At 52.4% G+C, this 15,423-nt stretch overlaps 5 protein-coding genes across 5 annotated transcripts; 2 read left to right on the top strand and 3 right to left on the bottom strand.

Annotated features, from left to right (window-relative positions):
- Positions 1-413: 413 nt before the first annotated feature.
- On the bottom strand, positions 414-2,818 carry NCS54_01325400 (Hypothetical protein; the record flags this gene model as incomplete). The annotated part of the gene is made up of 6 exons (XM_053158457.1): positions 414-953; positions 1,000-1,904; positions 1,951-2,414; positions 2,468-2,523; positions 2,574-2,685; positions 2,733-2,818. The coding sequence occupies 6 exons, from the start codon at positions 2,816-2,818 to the stop codon at positions 414-416; spliced, it is 2,163 nt and encodes a 720-aa protein (XP_053014432.1).
- Positions 2,819-3,766: 948 nt separating this feature from the next.
- Positions 3,767-5,192, bottom strand: NCS54_01325300 (DAO domain-containing protein; the record flags this gene model as incomplete). The annotated part of the gene is made up of 3 exons (XM_053158456.1): positions 3,767-4,031; positions 4,090-4,330; positions 4,382-5,192. 3 exons carry the CDS (start codon positions 5,190-5,192, stop codon positions 3,767-3,769), a joined length of 1,317 nt encoding a protein of 438 aa, XP_053014431.1.
- A 3,611-nt stretch (positions 5,193-8,803) lies between these two features.
- Positions 8,804-10,115, top strand: NCS54_01325200 (oxygenase subunit alpha; the record flags this gene model as incomplete). Its single annotated transcript, XM_053158455.1, has 2 exons — positions 8,804-9,642; positions 9,692-10,115. The coding sequence occupies 2 exons, from the start codon at positions 8,804-8,806 to the stop codon at positions 10,113-10,115; spliced, it is 1,263 nt and encodes a 420-aa protein (XP_053014430.1).
- A 2,103-nt stretch (positions 10,116-12,218) lies between these two features.
- On the top strand, positions 12,219-13,913 carry NCS54_01325100 (Hypothetical protein; the record flags this gene model as incomplete). The annotated part of the gene is made up of 4 exons (XM_053158454.1): positions 12,219-12,433; positions 12,487-13,075; positions 13,124-13,498; positions 13,551-13,913. The coding sequence occupies 4 exons, from the start codon at positions 12,219-12,221 to the stop codon at positions 13,911-13,913; spliced, it is 1,542 nt and encodes a 513-aa protein (XP_053014429.1).
- A 35-nt stretch (positions 13,914-13,948) lies between these two features.
- Positions 13,949-14,992, bottom strand: NCS54_01325000 (Hypothetical protein; the record flags this gene model as incomplete). Its single annotated transcript, XM_053158453.1, has 1 exon — positions 13,949-14,992. One exon carries the CDS (start codon positions 14,990-14,992, stop codon positions 13,949-13,951), a length of 1,044 nt encoding a protein of 347 aa, XP_053014428.1.
- Positions 14,993-15,423: the final 431 nt, after the last annotated feature.

The following is a 15,423-nucleotide window of genomic DNA, read 5'->3' as shown; positions in this document are numbered from 1 at the left end:
ACTGTTCCTGGCCCCAAGCCAAAGACCAGGGTTGGACAAATCGTGCATGACTAGCGTTGAAATTCGTCATCTCCGCTTCGGTTTCCCCGCGGAGGAGGCTTCTTTTCCCCACATCAAGCCGAAAAACCCCAGACTGTTCGCCTCCCCGGTCTCGGCACCCCGGACGCCCCATATCGGGAGGGTCGTGAGAGAGCGTGGAATGCTTGCAGCACCATGAGACTCCGCATGATCCACACTTTGGAGACGCGGGAGGCATGCACGGTAGGAGATTTGGACGTGTTCTGCAGGGTTTGTGTGTCGTGAGCTGTGTCCGTGTAGGTAGGCATGCCCAACTCCCAAAGGACTCTCTATTAACTCCCACTCTATGTGTACAACTTTTGTGAACCCCTCAAATTGGAAGCCTGCTACGCAATCTAAAAGTGATTAAACATGATATTACTAAAATTTTCACCCTCCCACCAGGCAGAACCTCTGTTCTCGCTGATGGCAGGTTGCGAGTCGTCATAGCCCATGTCCCCTATGTTGACAAACTGTGATGAGTCTGCGTACAGCCATGGCGTGGTGCACAGCGTGAGGCTGTCGTCAACAGGGACTTCGTCGCTGACAGTGTCCCGCGCCGAGTCAGGCTGTGATGATGAAGAGAGGGTGGGTTTGTACGACATGGTGGGTGCTTCTTGGCCGCCATCGGCTGTGTTGATGGTGATCTCTGGCGAGGTGGCAACGATGATCTCGAGAGTCAGATTTTCGCTTGGGTCTTCATTGGCAGTGACTGGTACGAGAGAGGAATCCAGGAGACCGGCGTGTGGAATTTCGTGGGAGTCGGCGACAGTGTTGAATTGCAGAATCTTCCACATCAAGGGTACACTGAGGTAGATCTTGGATGGCATCCAATCTTCGACGTCCATGGTTTCAGAACCGGCGGCAATTCGCGTCATCTTGTCCAGATTGCGATCCTATGAGTTGTTAGCTTCGTTCTCTGTACTTTCATGTGAGACATACCAAGGCTCTGCAGGCAGCTGAAGTTGGGATGAAGCCCTTCAGAAACCTCCTGCACTTTGCAAAGTCCGTGTTTGACTTGTGCTTGAGTCTCGTAGCAGCAGCACAGCAATAGTACAGATGTACTGTTGCTGCGATAGCCGCGACATGTCCAAAGAATGGATCCGCCAATGGTACTTGCTTATCCACAACCATATCGATCATACGAACGATCCAGGTTGAGTGTAGCAGCGCAAGCTCTGACGACCTTCTCCAAAAGGTATTCGGGATAGCAAGGTTGGGATTATGCTGAGCACCAACAATGTAGAGGAACGGATGGTTGAGAACAGTGGGAATCACGTGGTACGTGAACTGCTCCTTCAACCATGGCGCCCAATAGTCCCGGTGCATCTTGAGATCCTCTACCTTACGTTCATAGAACTTGACTGTGTCGTACCGATGACACATGGGGATCCTATTCTCCGTCTCCATAAAGTCGGCTAGGACCTTGGCGTACATGGAATCGTGACGCCAGGGTTCCTTGAGGTTGTTGTGAGCGCAGTCAGAGACGTATTTTCTGACCTGACTCCAGACCCAGCCCAGATGGACACTTGTGTTCCAGATTCCAGGCTCGTTTGGTGTTGAGCATCCAAGATCGTCTCGCGGTAGTCTTGGTGCTCTTGGGTCTGCGCCAGAGTGGTGTCCGCGATATGAAGAATAGGATGGCCGCCAAATCTCGGTTGGAACACTCAAAAGACCTTCTTGTCGACCATATGACTGCTCCAGCATCTGAAGACTCCAGAAAAGCCTCTTTTTGCGGTCTGCCTGCGGATCTTCTCTGCCATACACGCATTCAAGATCGAGCATGGCAGATCGACAGAGCTGGAAGGCCAGGCCGAGATGGAACTGACCGAGATGAACGTTTCCATCTATGCAAGTTAGCTAGGCTCCAGAAACTTGTCAAGAATGACATACCCATAAAAGAAGAATAGGATAGTAGACACAAGCTCTCGAGAGTAGCAAGATCCACTGTTCCATTGGCGATCCGGAGCATGATCAAACTCTTGGCATTGTTGCCATACAGTTGCGACTGATCACGGTTCTCCGAGAAGCGCAGCGTCAAAGCCAGGATACTGCAAGCCAGCTCATCATGCAGCGAGGCAAAGTCATTGACCTCGTCACGCTCAAAGCACCAGATGGGCTGCCGATGGCAAAACTCAAAGTAGAGGGCGATGCCGCAGGCGATGTCGGCTGGGCTCGGCCTCAGCGTCGAACTCTCGCAGTCCGACTTGACCGAGGGGTGGCTGGTCGGATAGCTCGGTTCACGACCCAGAGGATGCCCTGAATACGACTTTTCAGAAGTGTCTGTGTTCTCCTCAAAGGCGGAATCTTGTTGTTGTTGTTGCTGTTGCTGCTGTTGACGAGCGGTGTGGGTAGGCCTAGTATGACAAGTCAGCACAAGATGACACCAAAGATGCTGGGGCTTGTGTACAAGCTTCCACTCAGCAGGAAATCCAGTTTCTCTTCCAAGTGAGCCAACCTCTCCTCCTGTAATTCGTCAAGATGTAATAAGCGTCAGGGAGACGGTATAAACGTACCGAGGGGCCGCTCTGGGAGGGTCTTATCGCCGGCGGATAAGAGCATGACTGTTTAAGACGGACACAACTTGAGCACGCCGGCTTTTCGCCAGGACAGCGCGTCTTTTTGCGCCTGGCCGAGTTAGTAGGCATATGGGGTAAACTGGGAGAGAAACGTACCTGCAAGTGAGGCAGGCATGATGTGATCGCCGTCTCCCGCGAGAACTGGTAACGCTCGTGGTGGTGTTTTCGTCTGGAGGCGTCATTTAGTTGCTGGGTGGTCCAACTCGCACCGACAGGGGGAGATCGATCAGAGGCAACTGTAGCGGGACCTACGGTGTGCGTAAGAGCAAGAAGGGGCCCGCCTCCACTAAATACTTGGGGGCACCCTCCACTAAAAGCTAACACTTCAGGGCCAATCCGTGCCGTTGCAAACCCCGCATCAGCTATTGGCCCTGGCTGATAACGCGGGGTTAGGTGTGCTCACTACGGATACCGGGGGTGCGCTAACGGGGGACTAAGGAGTGTGGTCCACCTGATGGCGACTCCGTTAACATCCGGTCGTGGTGGTGTAGGTAGTGGATGGATAGGGAATAGAGTTGGAGATATAGACGAGTTCAGGTGAGGTCAAGGGACTATGCTGTATCTATCTTGCTAGACTGTTGAGCTACACGTTGGGCATCTACAGATCATCCACTACAGAGTCACGCTCTACAAGGTCACACACACACATGTACAATATCCGGATGCAGCGGTACATCGTACATCCATGCTGCGATACCGATGACTCGTATGCATTATAGAAGGCTTCGCCTCACTATCCTAACTGGGTACTTCAGCGACAAGTGCCAAAAGGGAGACAAGCACCGGAGATAAACAAAAGATAACAGGTGGGGGGAGAGAGAGGCAAGAGTGGGGATGAAAAGGAGACGATAGCAATAGCACGAGATAAGACAAAGATTAGCACCCAGTCACTCAGTTCACTGCACGGTCCGGTTTGCCTCTGTCAGTCTGACTCAAAAAACGCAACTCGATGATGTTATTCATTATACAGATAGTCATGATTATGCTGTTATCCCCTGCCACGCAAGCCCTGTGCCGACACCGGCCAACTCCCGAGCATGCCCCCTTCTCCGCAGGAGGGAGGACGCATTTCCCCTCACACCAAACATGCATGCATTCTTTCCTTCTTCTTCTACAGCTTCTATCACAATTTACAACCTCGCTGCGGGATCGGCCAGATCCTTCATCTCTGCCCTCGGCCACTCAGGGTTCAGAGCTGGGTCGGGCCGCTCCCTGTCCCAGGCCCACTTCTCCGCAAGCTCAGGAGACAGCTCGCCCTCAAGCATCTGCACGATGTACTTGCCCAGCACCGGGAAGAACTTGTACCCGTGGAACGAGCCGCAGGTTGCTACGTAGAGGCCCTTGGCTCCAGAGTGTGGGGAGATGATAAAGTCTCCACTGGTTGTGAAGGCGTCCCTAGTTGTCGGACGTCAGTCGGAGCTATCTCGCTGTTGGAGAAGGAAAAAAAACTTACCAGCAGATACGGTGCTTCTCCATGGTCCAGTGGGCTCCCTTGTTTCCGTAGAATACTTGGTTGGAGTAGTCAATGTCCTCCTTGAGCTTGCCAGACACCTTCCACTGCGCATAATCCTTCTCATCTGGCGGCGCAGAGATGTACCGTCCAGGCAGGACCTGACGAGTGTTCTTGAAGATGGTGCGTCCCCACCACTTGAGCTCCCTGTCCTTCGTAGGAGGAAGGCTGCCAATAAAGGGTCCTGTAAATGGCTGTTAGCTGCTGTGAAACATGTGGCAACGGGGTAAATCACCTTCTGCGGCAGTGTATCCTTGGAATCCGACAGGCATCTTGGAGTAGATTGTCTCATATGACCGCTCGTCCAGAGTAGCCATCCCTGTCGTGATGCCACCGGCCACGATCCGCGGGCCAGCACGGAGCTCCTCGAGACCACTGCTCGCCGCGCTATACTCGAGCAGCTTGGATGTGTAAGCCCCCGTGCAGAGGATGACATTCGAGCCCGAAACGACGTCGCCCTTGGCAGTCTTGATGCCGGTGCATCGACCACTGCCATCGATTTGCAGGGTCGCAACATCAGCCACAACGTACTTGACGCCCAGCTTCATGGCCTCGCGGGTGATGGCCCGCAGAGAGTCACCGGCCGCGGCCCAGCCGCTGGTCTTGTTGATGAGCACCTCCTTGGCGCCAGTGTAGTCAGCCTGATCAAATAGGCCGCCATACAGCTTCTTGGCCTCCTCGACAGACACAGCAGTAATCTCAGCCTTGCGGCCTAGCTTCTTGTAATTGTTGATGACATCCTGGGCGTAGTCGCTGCGGCAGATCCAGTAGACGCCCGTCTCATGAAAGTAGGGCTGCCACAGCGGGTCCGACTTGAAGACGTCCTGGGCCTCGATGGCGAGGCGGCAGTAGACGAGATCATCATAGTCTGCGCGGACCACCTTGTTCCAGTCCCATGACGCCGCCACACGGTTGTCACCGTCGTAGGGGTCCCGGTCCACGATGGTGACCGAGGCGTCTGGGTACTTCTTGATGAGGTGGAAGGCGGTGGAGACGCCAAAGACGCCTGCTCCCACGATGAGATAGGAAGAAGGGTTGGAGGCCATTGCGAGGTGATTACTTGTGCAGGAGTGCAAGTGATGCTATTGGCTGGCTCTCCAGGAGAATGGTGGGGTAGAGACGAATGAAGGGCTTGATTTGCCAATTGACAGACAGAGATTATTATAGTCTGGTGCGTCTTGTTGGTCGAGTTGATGAGTTATTGACCTTGTCCATTGGTCTCGTCCATTGGGCCTTTTATCACCCCTCTTGATAGAGCAGGTCCGGTGTCGGTGGGTACCGGAGTCCGATTCTCCTCCCCCAGATCTCATTATCCGTAGAGTGTCTGGAATTCCGGTCGAGGTAGCCGGAATCCGATCACGTATCAAAGTCCGATCACGTGACCACCCTGGGAATAGCATCACTTTTTGGCAACTTTGAGATAAGGGCCACAGCGGGCAATGAGACTTGGCAAGTGTTGGGAACTCGAGTACAGTCAATGGAAACTCGCTGGCATCAAGAAAGAACAAAAACAGCATGCCGGGCCTTCTGCTCCCTTCACCTCCCCCTTCCACAGCCCTCACCTCCCTCGTCAACCATCATCTCCCTCGAGATTAAGATTTCCGTCAAGCTTTTCCCTCGCCTCCCCGTTCGCAGCCATGGTCAGCTGGCCTCCAACACGGGCGGCAGCCATCATGTACGGTGTGCATGCCTGCTGCCGTATCAGGTAAAGCCCTATCTCGTCTTCGCCCCCCCCCCGCAAAGCAAAGCGAAAAGCCAATACCCCGCACTTGAGATCGGCCTGCACGGTTCCGGTGTTTGCAAAACTTATCGAAGGAGTCCAAGCTTTTCTTTCTTTTGTCTTGATAGCCTCATCTCTCTCGCTTCGCTTCCCCGCACCCTCGAGATAACGCATAGCCGCTCCCTTTCCGGCCTAGCTTGACGCGAGATTTGCAATTGTCAAACCTCAATTGGCATCAGACGCGCAAGGGTGTGGCTCGAGTTGTGTCAGTTGATCTGATCTGCCAGCTAAGCATTGAGACACCCATCCCATCTATTGTTGTCTTGTCTTGTCTTGTCGCAGGCCCCACGCCTCCGGTAGCCTGGTTCGCCTCAACTGCCGCCTGCTGGGGTCCATATCCATGTCTGCCTGTATCCATATCCATGCCAGATAGATTAGCTCCTGCAGCCGAGAGTCGACCGCACTTTGTTATCCGGACAATCCGGTCTCTTTACCTATGCATATCACTCGACGTGGACTTTGCCATGACCGCTAGCGCGCAGTCCATGACGGTCTCGAAGTTTGCAGGCCTCGAAGCGACGGTACTCGTCACACCTGGCAGAGGGCCCAGGCACCACACGTGGTCCCAATTGAAGCTACAGGACGCTAGTGGCGTTTCCTTCGTCCCATCATTTGACCTCCCCTCCCCTCCAGCTCCGGCTTTCGGTCGTCGGAAGGTCTGCCGAGCATCTCACAACCCCCCGCGTGTTTTGTCTGAGGCCGGACACCTTCGAGAAGGCTTTCGGGTTGTGAAACCTCTGGACCGTTACGGGTTTCATTGTCCCCGGTGTGTTTCGTGAGAGTGAAGTAGATGCTGTTGTCTTAGTGGCTGTAGATTGTGGTAAGAGGACCCTGCATGTAGGCTGTGGCTTGAAATTGAGGCCGAGTTGGCTGTTGATGGTTGCGCTGGTTGACTGGTGATGGTTGGGTGTTGGTGTTTAGCCAAAGGCTTTGATATTGATGAATAACGAAGCTGAAGGAGACCGAAATCCCTGAATCGTCAATTGAATTGCCAGTCTGGCATGCCTTAGATTCAATCAACTGTCGTTGATTACTCAGTCTTGCAACGTTGGCCCTTGGTTCTCCTTCCCATCTTGGTCTTCACAGTTGTAGGGTAGGCAAGATCAAGACCAGGTAGCTTGAGGTTATCGCAACCCCTCCCTCTCACACAAGAGAATCTACTGTTCTTCTAGAAATATTCTCTCTGGTATTCTAGCGGGATCTCTGTTCTTCTAGCAGGTCGGAGAAATTTCAACTGCCGATGCGTTGAAATCTTGATCAGGAGCCGGATCGTCAGGGGTTGAACTTGCATGTTGAACAACGGTTCTTCGCGTTGGCAGCTTTATATCGACGAACGTTGTATCACGGTCTGCAAAGCTTGAATTCTGAATTCTTGTTCTAATTCTGGTCATGATACACACACGCTCATCAAGCTGTTCGAGTTCGTGTTTGGAGTTTCACAGCATGCTGGTTCTCATCTTTGAGGAGAAAACACCAAGTCGAGAAACACCAGCGTAACGCGTACTATCCCGGGGAATTAAGGATAGAGAGATTCAAAAAGCTTGCATTCTTGATGCATGGTAGCTCCTGTATCACAGCTTGGATGCTACTCATTTTGGTCTCACAACGTGTGACACTCATTTTGCTCGTCTCACTCACAACTGCCAGCAAACCCCCGACAAGAGCTGTCTGCTGGCGAAATGACCAGAAAATGGGCTTCTCACGCTCTCTACTCGGAAATGAATGAGAGTCAAGTATCTGCATTGCCTGCGGTCAATTGCAAGTTGCGGACTGGTGAGCGACGGACTCAAAATCTCCGCTCACGGTCAGACACTTACAGATGAACCGTCAAGAATCTGCTCGCCGTCACTCCCGTATTAGTCGAGACCTTGTAAATCATGGCAAAAACTCATCCCCGCGGCGATAAAGCAAATCCTTGCCGATGATACCGTCTCCTTCGGCCTCGCCGCACGTCTCCCTCGATCTGAGGCCGCGGTGCACAGCATTTTTGAAAGCTGTTACGAAATCGTGTCCCCCTACGGCCCAAACAAAGGGCGGTCACAGCGCCGGCTGTCGGTTCTCCCCCAGTCGTACAGCCCTCACAGCGTCCTTATTACCGATCAGGTGGACGCGATTTGTGCACACCCTGCCGACGGTATTCACACGAAAAGTCCTGAGAAGAGCAGTTCCAGCCGAATTGAATTCACTCACCCGTGTTCCTTCGCTTCCAAGCAACTGCCGGTGCTTCGCAAGTTCGTGATCGAGACTGCAGGACAAGCCTTGAGATGCCTGTTCCTGGTATAGACAGTTCTGCAGGTCCGGGGTCGACCTTTCGATGTGATCTAGACGTGGGGGACAATCTGTCTTTCTTCCCCGTGTGCGTGCGGCTGGCAGTGGCGCCGGAGTCAAATCAACGGCCCCAGAGACCGTCATCGATGAGAGATTGGGTCCATGCCCATGGAGGAGGGTGTATCAAGGGCGGATTTGGCCATGTTTGTAGGGGGTGAGATATGCTAGTCCGGCGCCCAGAGATAGACGGCCCGGTCAGGTGATCGGGCCAACTCACCGCGGTCGAGGGCCACCTGATTCCAATCAGCAACTCCATCTGTCATGGCAATGGGTATCAGGTGGCAAGAGATGGGGGGATAGCGCATGCCACGGTCTATTCTTGGGTGTCCGAGATGGGAGAGGCGGACAACTATTTAGAAGACAACCAGCTCCAAACTCAGAATGGTTTTATCAACATCTTCAACACCAGCTTCATAAGCACAGCTTCCTCCACCACCAACTCTTATCTATAAGACCTACTTTAATATCCTGTCTTATCTCGGACACTAATCACTCCTCTCACTCCCACTCTTCTTCGTCTTTCCATCTCCTTCACACACACACATCACAATGGCTCAGTCATTCTTGAAAAGCTACTTTGGCCGTGGAGACGCCTCCGCCCCTGTCCCTGACACCAAGAGCGCCATCCGAGCCCTCCCAGCCTCATGGTACACCTCCCAGGAGATGTACGAGCTTGAAAAGCGGGCCATCTTCTCTAGAAAGTGGCTCCTCACCACCCACAAGGCTAGACTCCCCAACAACGGAGACTGGCTAAAGTACGAGGTGGCCAACTTCGAGTTCATCATCTGCAAGGACCGTGACGGCAACATCAACGCCTTCCACAACATCTGCCGCCACCGTGCCTTCCCTGTCCTCCCCCCTGAGAAGGGTGACCAGGGCAACGCCAGCTTCTTTGCTTGCAAGTACCACGGCTGGTCTTACGGCCTCAATGGCAAGCTCGCCAAGGCTCCCGGCTACCAAGACCTTGAGGGCTTCGACAAGTCCAAGAATGGTCTCCTCCCCATCCACGTCCACGTTGATGTCCGGGGTTTCATCTGGGTCAACATGGATGGCAAGGAGAAGCCTGAGATCGCCTGGAGCGACGACTTTGACAACATTGATGCTCATGAGCGCTTCTCCTTCTACAACTTTGAGGACTACGTCTTTGACCACACCTGGGAGATGGAGGGCGACTACAACTGGAAGATCCTTGCCGACAACTACAACGAGTGCTATCACTGCAAGGTTGCCCATCCTGACATCCCCTCCATCGCCGACCTCAACTCGTACTATGTTGAGACCAAGAAGGCGTACATCCAGCACTTTGGTAGCCCTACAGAAGACCAGATCAAGAGGGGATTCCGAGTTGCTGCCACCTACTACTTCCCCAATGCTTCCACCAACGTCTCGTAAGTCTCATCACTACATCTACACCCGAGCCAAGCTAACCATGTCCAGTCCTCACTTCTTCATGATCCAGCGCTTTGTGCCTAAGAGCCCCAGCAAGTCCGTCATGAGGTACGAGGTGTTCCGCAACAAGAACTCCAGCGACGAGGACTTCACCGTCATCAGCGACATGTACAAGCGCATCATGTCCGAGGACAAGTACCTCTGCGCCAACGCCCAGCGGAACGTAAACGCCGGCGTCTTTGTCAACGGCGAGATGCACCCCGAGATGGAGCAGGGACCCCTGTTCTTCCAGCAAAAGGTCCGCGAGGCCCTGCAGGAGCACCACAAGAAGGAGATCTCGGCGGACCAGGAGATCTGGCCCGCTCGGCAATCCATCCCCCAGACCACTGCGAACCCCAATGTGGAGAAGGATGTCCAGTTCTGCTCGGCTGTCGACTGCTGCAGGAATCAGAAGCAGCCCATCGCCGTTTAAGGGGTGGTGATTGGAGGAAAAAGTGAAATTTCATAGCATTGTTTTTGAGAACATCGAGTTCATAATTATCCTTGCTTAGTATTGCGATTGTTCTAGAAGAAATTGATACAGATTATGACCGAACTGTCTGACCCCTGAGTGACACCTTGACACTGCCAAGCAAGCACTCACACCAGACCCAAATGCAAGTCAAGTGAACCCTCGATACACACCTCCAACCCCATGCCCATGACTCAATGCGGAGTAGACCCCCATCAGCTAACGGCAATAAGGCCGGCTGGGCCCGTATCGATGATGAGCAGATCGGCATGGCCCACATTGGGCACTGCTCCATCTTCGGAAAGTCGGACCAGAATCTCCTCACGCCAAAAGCCAAGAGCGTAAAAATGAGATCATGCAAAGACTAAATCGAGATTTGTGAAAAAGTCAATCAGAGGGTGCGGTGCTCATCGTAACTGAAGCTTTGGCCAGCCAGTCTTTACCTTGATATGGTATACATGAGTAGATCTGAGAGGAACGACCGCTTATCATTTCCACTGCACCATGAGAGTTACCATCATTTCTTGAGCTCCGGGAGGCATTTGTCTGCTTGTGGCGGTAGAGCATGACTGGCCAAAAATAGCAGCCCTTAGGGTTAACAACTGGCCACGTCTACCTAGCTCTTCCCAACTCTGGGTCTGGTAGACCGACTCCTGAGGGTCCAGCTGCCGCGCAAGCCATATGCCTCGGTACCGGCAATCATCGTCATTCTGATGATGACAGCTGTGGTCGCTTTATTGGGATATGAATAGGGTGTCGGTTATCACGGCATGCCCTGTCTAACTGACAGTGGCGCTATTCGCCTCGAGGCTCTCGACCTCGTATTCGAGAGCGCTTAGTTTGCGGATGACAATGAGCTCAGGGCCGCCGATGCCTATTCCGCAGGCATCACGAAAGTCTAGGATCTAGCAAGTGCTGTTGCTACCTAGACGATTAGGAACATTGGTCGTTGTGCGGCCGCTTGTTTACCCTCCTTGTGTAAATAAGCCTGTCTTGAAGAAAATATACTAACCAACATAGAGTGGAACCTCTTTTTCCAAGGTCCTCTAAGCATTTTCTATAAGTATCGGTTATTCTCAGATGGCCTGTCGATGACGATCTCCCTATTACGGGACCTAAACTATAGAATATCTTCTTGAGCCCATTCATGTAGACAAGCCTCTACTCCCCAACTACGGATCAACCGAAGACCTGCGGAATCGGCACTAAGCCTTGCAGTCGTTGATACATCAAAGCCTAGGTCTTAAACTTCGCTACCGTGACCTTGGCCCTATAAGTTATGAGTTTTCCACCGACTGAAAAGTGAAGATTGGTGAAATAGGAGCTCGGTCTCTCTAGAAGGAAGCTCGCGACTTCGTTCGAGGTGTCGAGTGAGTGTATATAAAGAAACGATGATGAAATTGATGGCTTTTATTGTTAGCCAGCCAGTCTAGATATACAATGAAATAAGACCATGTTCTCCGATTATGACCCTGGACTTGAGTCCCCATGAGCTCGTATGAGCCAGCTTACCTATGAAGAGCGAGGTGTTTCATCAGCCAAACGATGCTCCGAATAAATTACGGGTAACAGAATCATCATTCAATCAACCTTGTCGGGTCATGGATTGCCTTATGCCATCACAGCACCAGCGACAGTTCCTCGCTGGCTCGCAACACAATTGACTTGAGAAGCGATGTCGCAGCACTCAACGTGGATTCAATGCGCACAAGGTCTTATCAACGCTGCTCAATGTATAATTGGCGATGGATAGTTATGCCAAGCTGCATTTGTCAGAAATAGCGGACAATCTTTCCCAATCTTGAGCTTAACGGTCGGAACAATATCTCTCATCCTAGCATTTCCCCCGCGCGTTCTCGCCTACTATCAAACTATGGTGGACCTCATATCTCATCCTACCCATTCATTGGAAGTTATCAGAATCACGTACATATCTTTCTGGTGTTACGTGCTTCAACATGCATAAACGCCATCGTGAGACATCTGGCGTAATCAAGTTAGCCCGGTTTCGGAACCAATTGAACCGAGCCCGCCATTTCTTAAAGACGACATTTGTCCCTCAACATGTCTCACGGAATCTTGTCTTCTCTATTACGCTTGATTACTTTGGGGACCGGCAGTTGCGTCGTCGACACTCTAGATATGCCTACTCAGATTCGTCGCGTCGCCGTCATTGGCGCTGGTCCCGCTGGTGCCATTGCCACTGATGCCTTGGTCAAGGAGGGAGCTTTTGACACGATTCGTGTCTTTGACCGCCGAGCTGGTGTCGGTGGAACATGGTGAGCTTCTACTGCTCTACAGACGCGCATTGGACGCTTACACGCCTGTCTAGGATTCACACACCTCATCTGCCAGCCGGGATCCCCTCCCTAGAAAAGCTGGTTGCCGGAGAAGCTGACACCGCTGTGCCAATTCCAGAGAATCTCCCAGCTGTTACACCTGTCTCCGAGGCTGTCAATAGTCATCAGTACCGCTTCTCAGACACAGCCATTCACGAGAATCTTCATAGCAACATCACGCCGGCTATCATGAGTTTCACCCAAGAGCCATTCCCTGACAAGCTCTCTCAGCGCAGTCTGGACGAGTATGGACCTCAAGCTCCTTTCCGTCACCACACGACGATCCGTGAGTGGATAGAGGGCATCTTCTCTCGAGGCGGCCATGACAAGCTGCTTGAGCTGGACACGACAGTTGAGCGTGCTATCAAGGAGAATGGCGAGTGGGTATTGACTCTTCGCAAAGTCGTTAATGGTAGAAATTATTGGTGGCGTGAGACCTTTGATGCCCTCGTCGTTGCATCGGGCCATTACAATGTTCCTTGGTTCCCAGAGGTTGACGGACTCATCGAGTTTGACAAGAGGTTCCCCGGGGTTGTTCAGCACAGTAAACATTTCAGGGAAGGACCCAAGTACACAGGAAAGGTGAGTGCACTACAAAAGGCAAGCCTACCAGAGAGCTAACTTCGGCAGCGTGTCATTGTGGTTGGTGCCTCAGTGTCTTCGCACGAGATCATCCACGAAATCCTCGACTTTACTGAAGGCCCAGTATACGCATCAATACGTGGCGACCCCATCCCAGCTTTTGGCTGGGAGCCCTTTACGCATCCAAAAATAGCCATCAAGCCCGCAATCAGCCGCCTCGACCCTGAGACTGGCAGAGTTCACTTCACCGACGGCACGCAGCTGGACAAGGTAGACCACATCATCTATGGAACGGGATATACTTTCAGTTTTCCGTTCCTACCTGAGGTCCAATCCCGGGTCAAGAATGCCTACCGACGACTTCCTGGCGTCTACCAACACACATGGAACATTGAAGACCCAACCCTAACGTTTGTTGGAATGGTATGTCCTCCTTATCTCATGACCTGTTTCACAAGCTGACCACACATATTAGCTCGGAGGCGGCTTCACATTCAGAGCATACGAATGGCAAGCTGTGGCTGTCGCGAGAACGCTTTCTGGAAGAGCCAAGCCACTGCCATCAGTTCCCGAGCAGCTCGAGTGGGAGCGGAAACGAGTCGCCGAGAAGAAGGGGGGCAAGGATTACTACTCTATTGCCCCTGATTACGACAAGTATCTCGAGTTCTTGAGGAACATTGCTGGGGAACCGTCCGAAGGCACCAGTGGCAGAACACTACCTCCTTTCGATCCAAAGTGGTTGGAGATTTGGGCTGGTATGGTAGCCCCTAAGCTGGAAGGATGGAGACGCAAGAGAAAGCTGGCAGAGGAGAAGCAGACATTGAAGTCGAAGCTTTAGATTTTGCTGGAGTATTCTAGTTCATGCAGGGCATTCTAAGATACGCCACCAGATACATGCCACTGATCGCCAACCCTGAAACCTTCTGGGAAGGGGTCGGTAGGGTCCAGCACAATCTGCTTGTAGCTTGAAATCCATGCCCTCCCTTGGATAGTTGGCAACACAGCCTGTCGGTCGCCGACTTGAGTTGTTTCTCGAATGTGGCTGATAAACTCGGTACCAATGATACTCCTATGCTTGAATACCTCTCCAACCTTCAAGAGACCTCGCGCATGCAGGACTGCCATCCTAGCACATGTGCCTGTTCCACAAGGACTCCTATCCAAGCGGCCTGGAGAGACGACGACTGTGTTCATGGCAGTTTTGCAACTTTCCTCGTCCTTAAGATCTTCGGTAATGGAAATAACAGTGACGCCACGGATGCCGTCGTTTTCGGGATGAATAGGTGTGTGCTTGGCCTTGACGTAATCCTTGACTCGTTCTCCAAGCTCGACCAGCTTAGCTCCGTTGTTGCTCTCGACTTTTAGGCCAAGGTCAGATGCCTTGACGAAGGCGTACCACATGCCACCCCAAGCGATATCAACGGAAACAACACCCAGCCCAGGCACGTCAACTTTCAGGTCGAGTGTGTCGACGAAAGATGGGACGTTCTCGACGCTGACAGATTTGCACTTGCCAGCGTCGCATTGTGCCTTGACGGTGACTAGGCCTGCAGCAGTATCGAGAGCAAGCTCAGTCACTGGCTCCTTCATGGGAACCATGCCCGTTTCCAAAAGTACCGTAGCTGTACACATGGCATTGGATCCACTCATATGAGCATACTCGGTACTCTCCATGATCAAGAGGCCAGCATCTGCCCTTGGGTCTGTCGGAGGCAGAAGCAAGTTTGTGTTCATGGATGATCGACCTCGTGGCTCGTTAAGAATGAGTTGTCGTAGCGAATCCTCCTTATCCCGACAATGCACAAGCTTCTCATACATTGTCTTGCCGGGAACATCTCGCACGCCGCCGACAATGACGTCGCCGACTTCACCCTCGGCGTGGCAGCCGACGATGGAGATGTATCGAAGAGTTCGCATGTTGGTGTTTAAACAGGTTTGTCAGAAGCGAGTAGGATTGGTTCAAGTGCAATGATGGTTTAACTTGACAATTCAGGATTAGAGTTTAGAAGACATGTCGAGTAAAACACTCGTCCTCGTTATCGTATTGATACCATTTACGCGGTGACTTGCCTCTTCCGACATGCCGAGCCATGATAGTGGTTTAATGAGAGTCGGTGTTTGGTGCCGATGCGTCGTAATGATTGGCCAAATGTGCCTCTCCAGCTTCCAGAAGCCTTCAAAATATTCCCGGGATCAAAGGCCGATTCTGGAACTGACGTGGCGCGGATCGTTTTTACTCAGTCACGCGGTTGGGCCGAGTCACGGATACAAGAGCCGAGTCAGATGCAGGAACTGAGCCGAGTCACCTTTAGTGTCAACTGTTTTCAGTTGCTGACTTGATGAGATGA

Source organism: Fusarium falciforme, chromosome 11, assembly GCF_026873545.1.
Source record: "Fusarium falciforme chromosome 11, complete sequence".
In the NCBI taxonomy this organism is placed as follows: domain Eukaryota; kingdom Fungi; phylum Ascomycota; class Sordariomycetes; order Hypocreales; family Nectriaceae; genus Fusarium; species Fusarium falciforme.
Note: the sequence above shows the minus strand (reverse complement) of the source record. Positions and strands in the feature narration are given on the sequence as shown.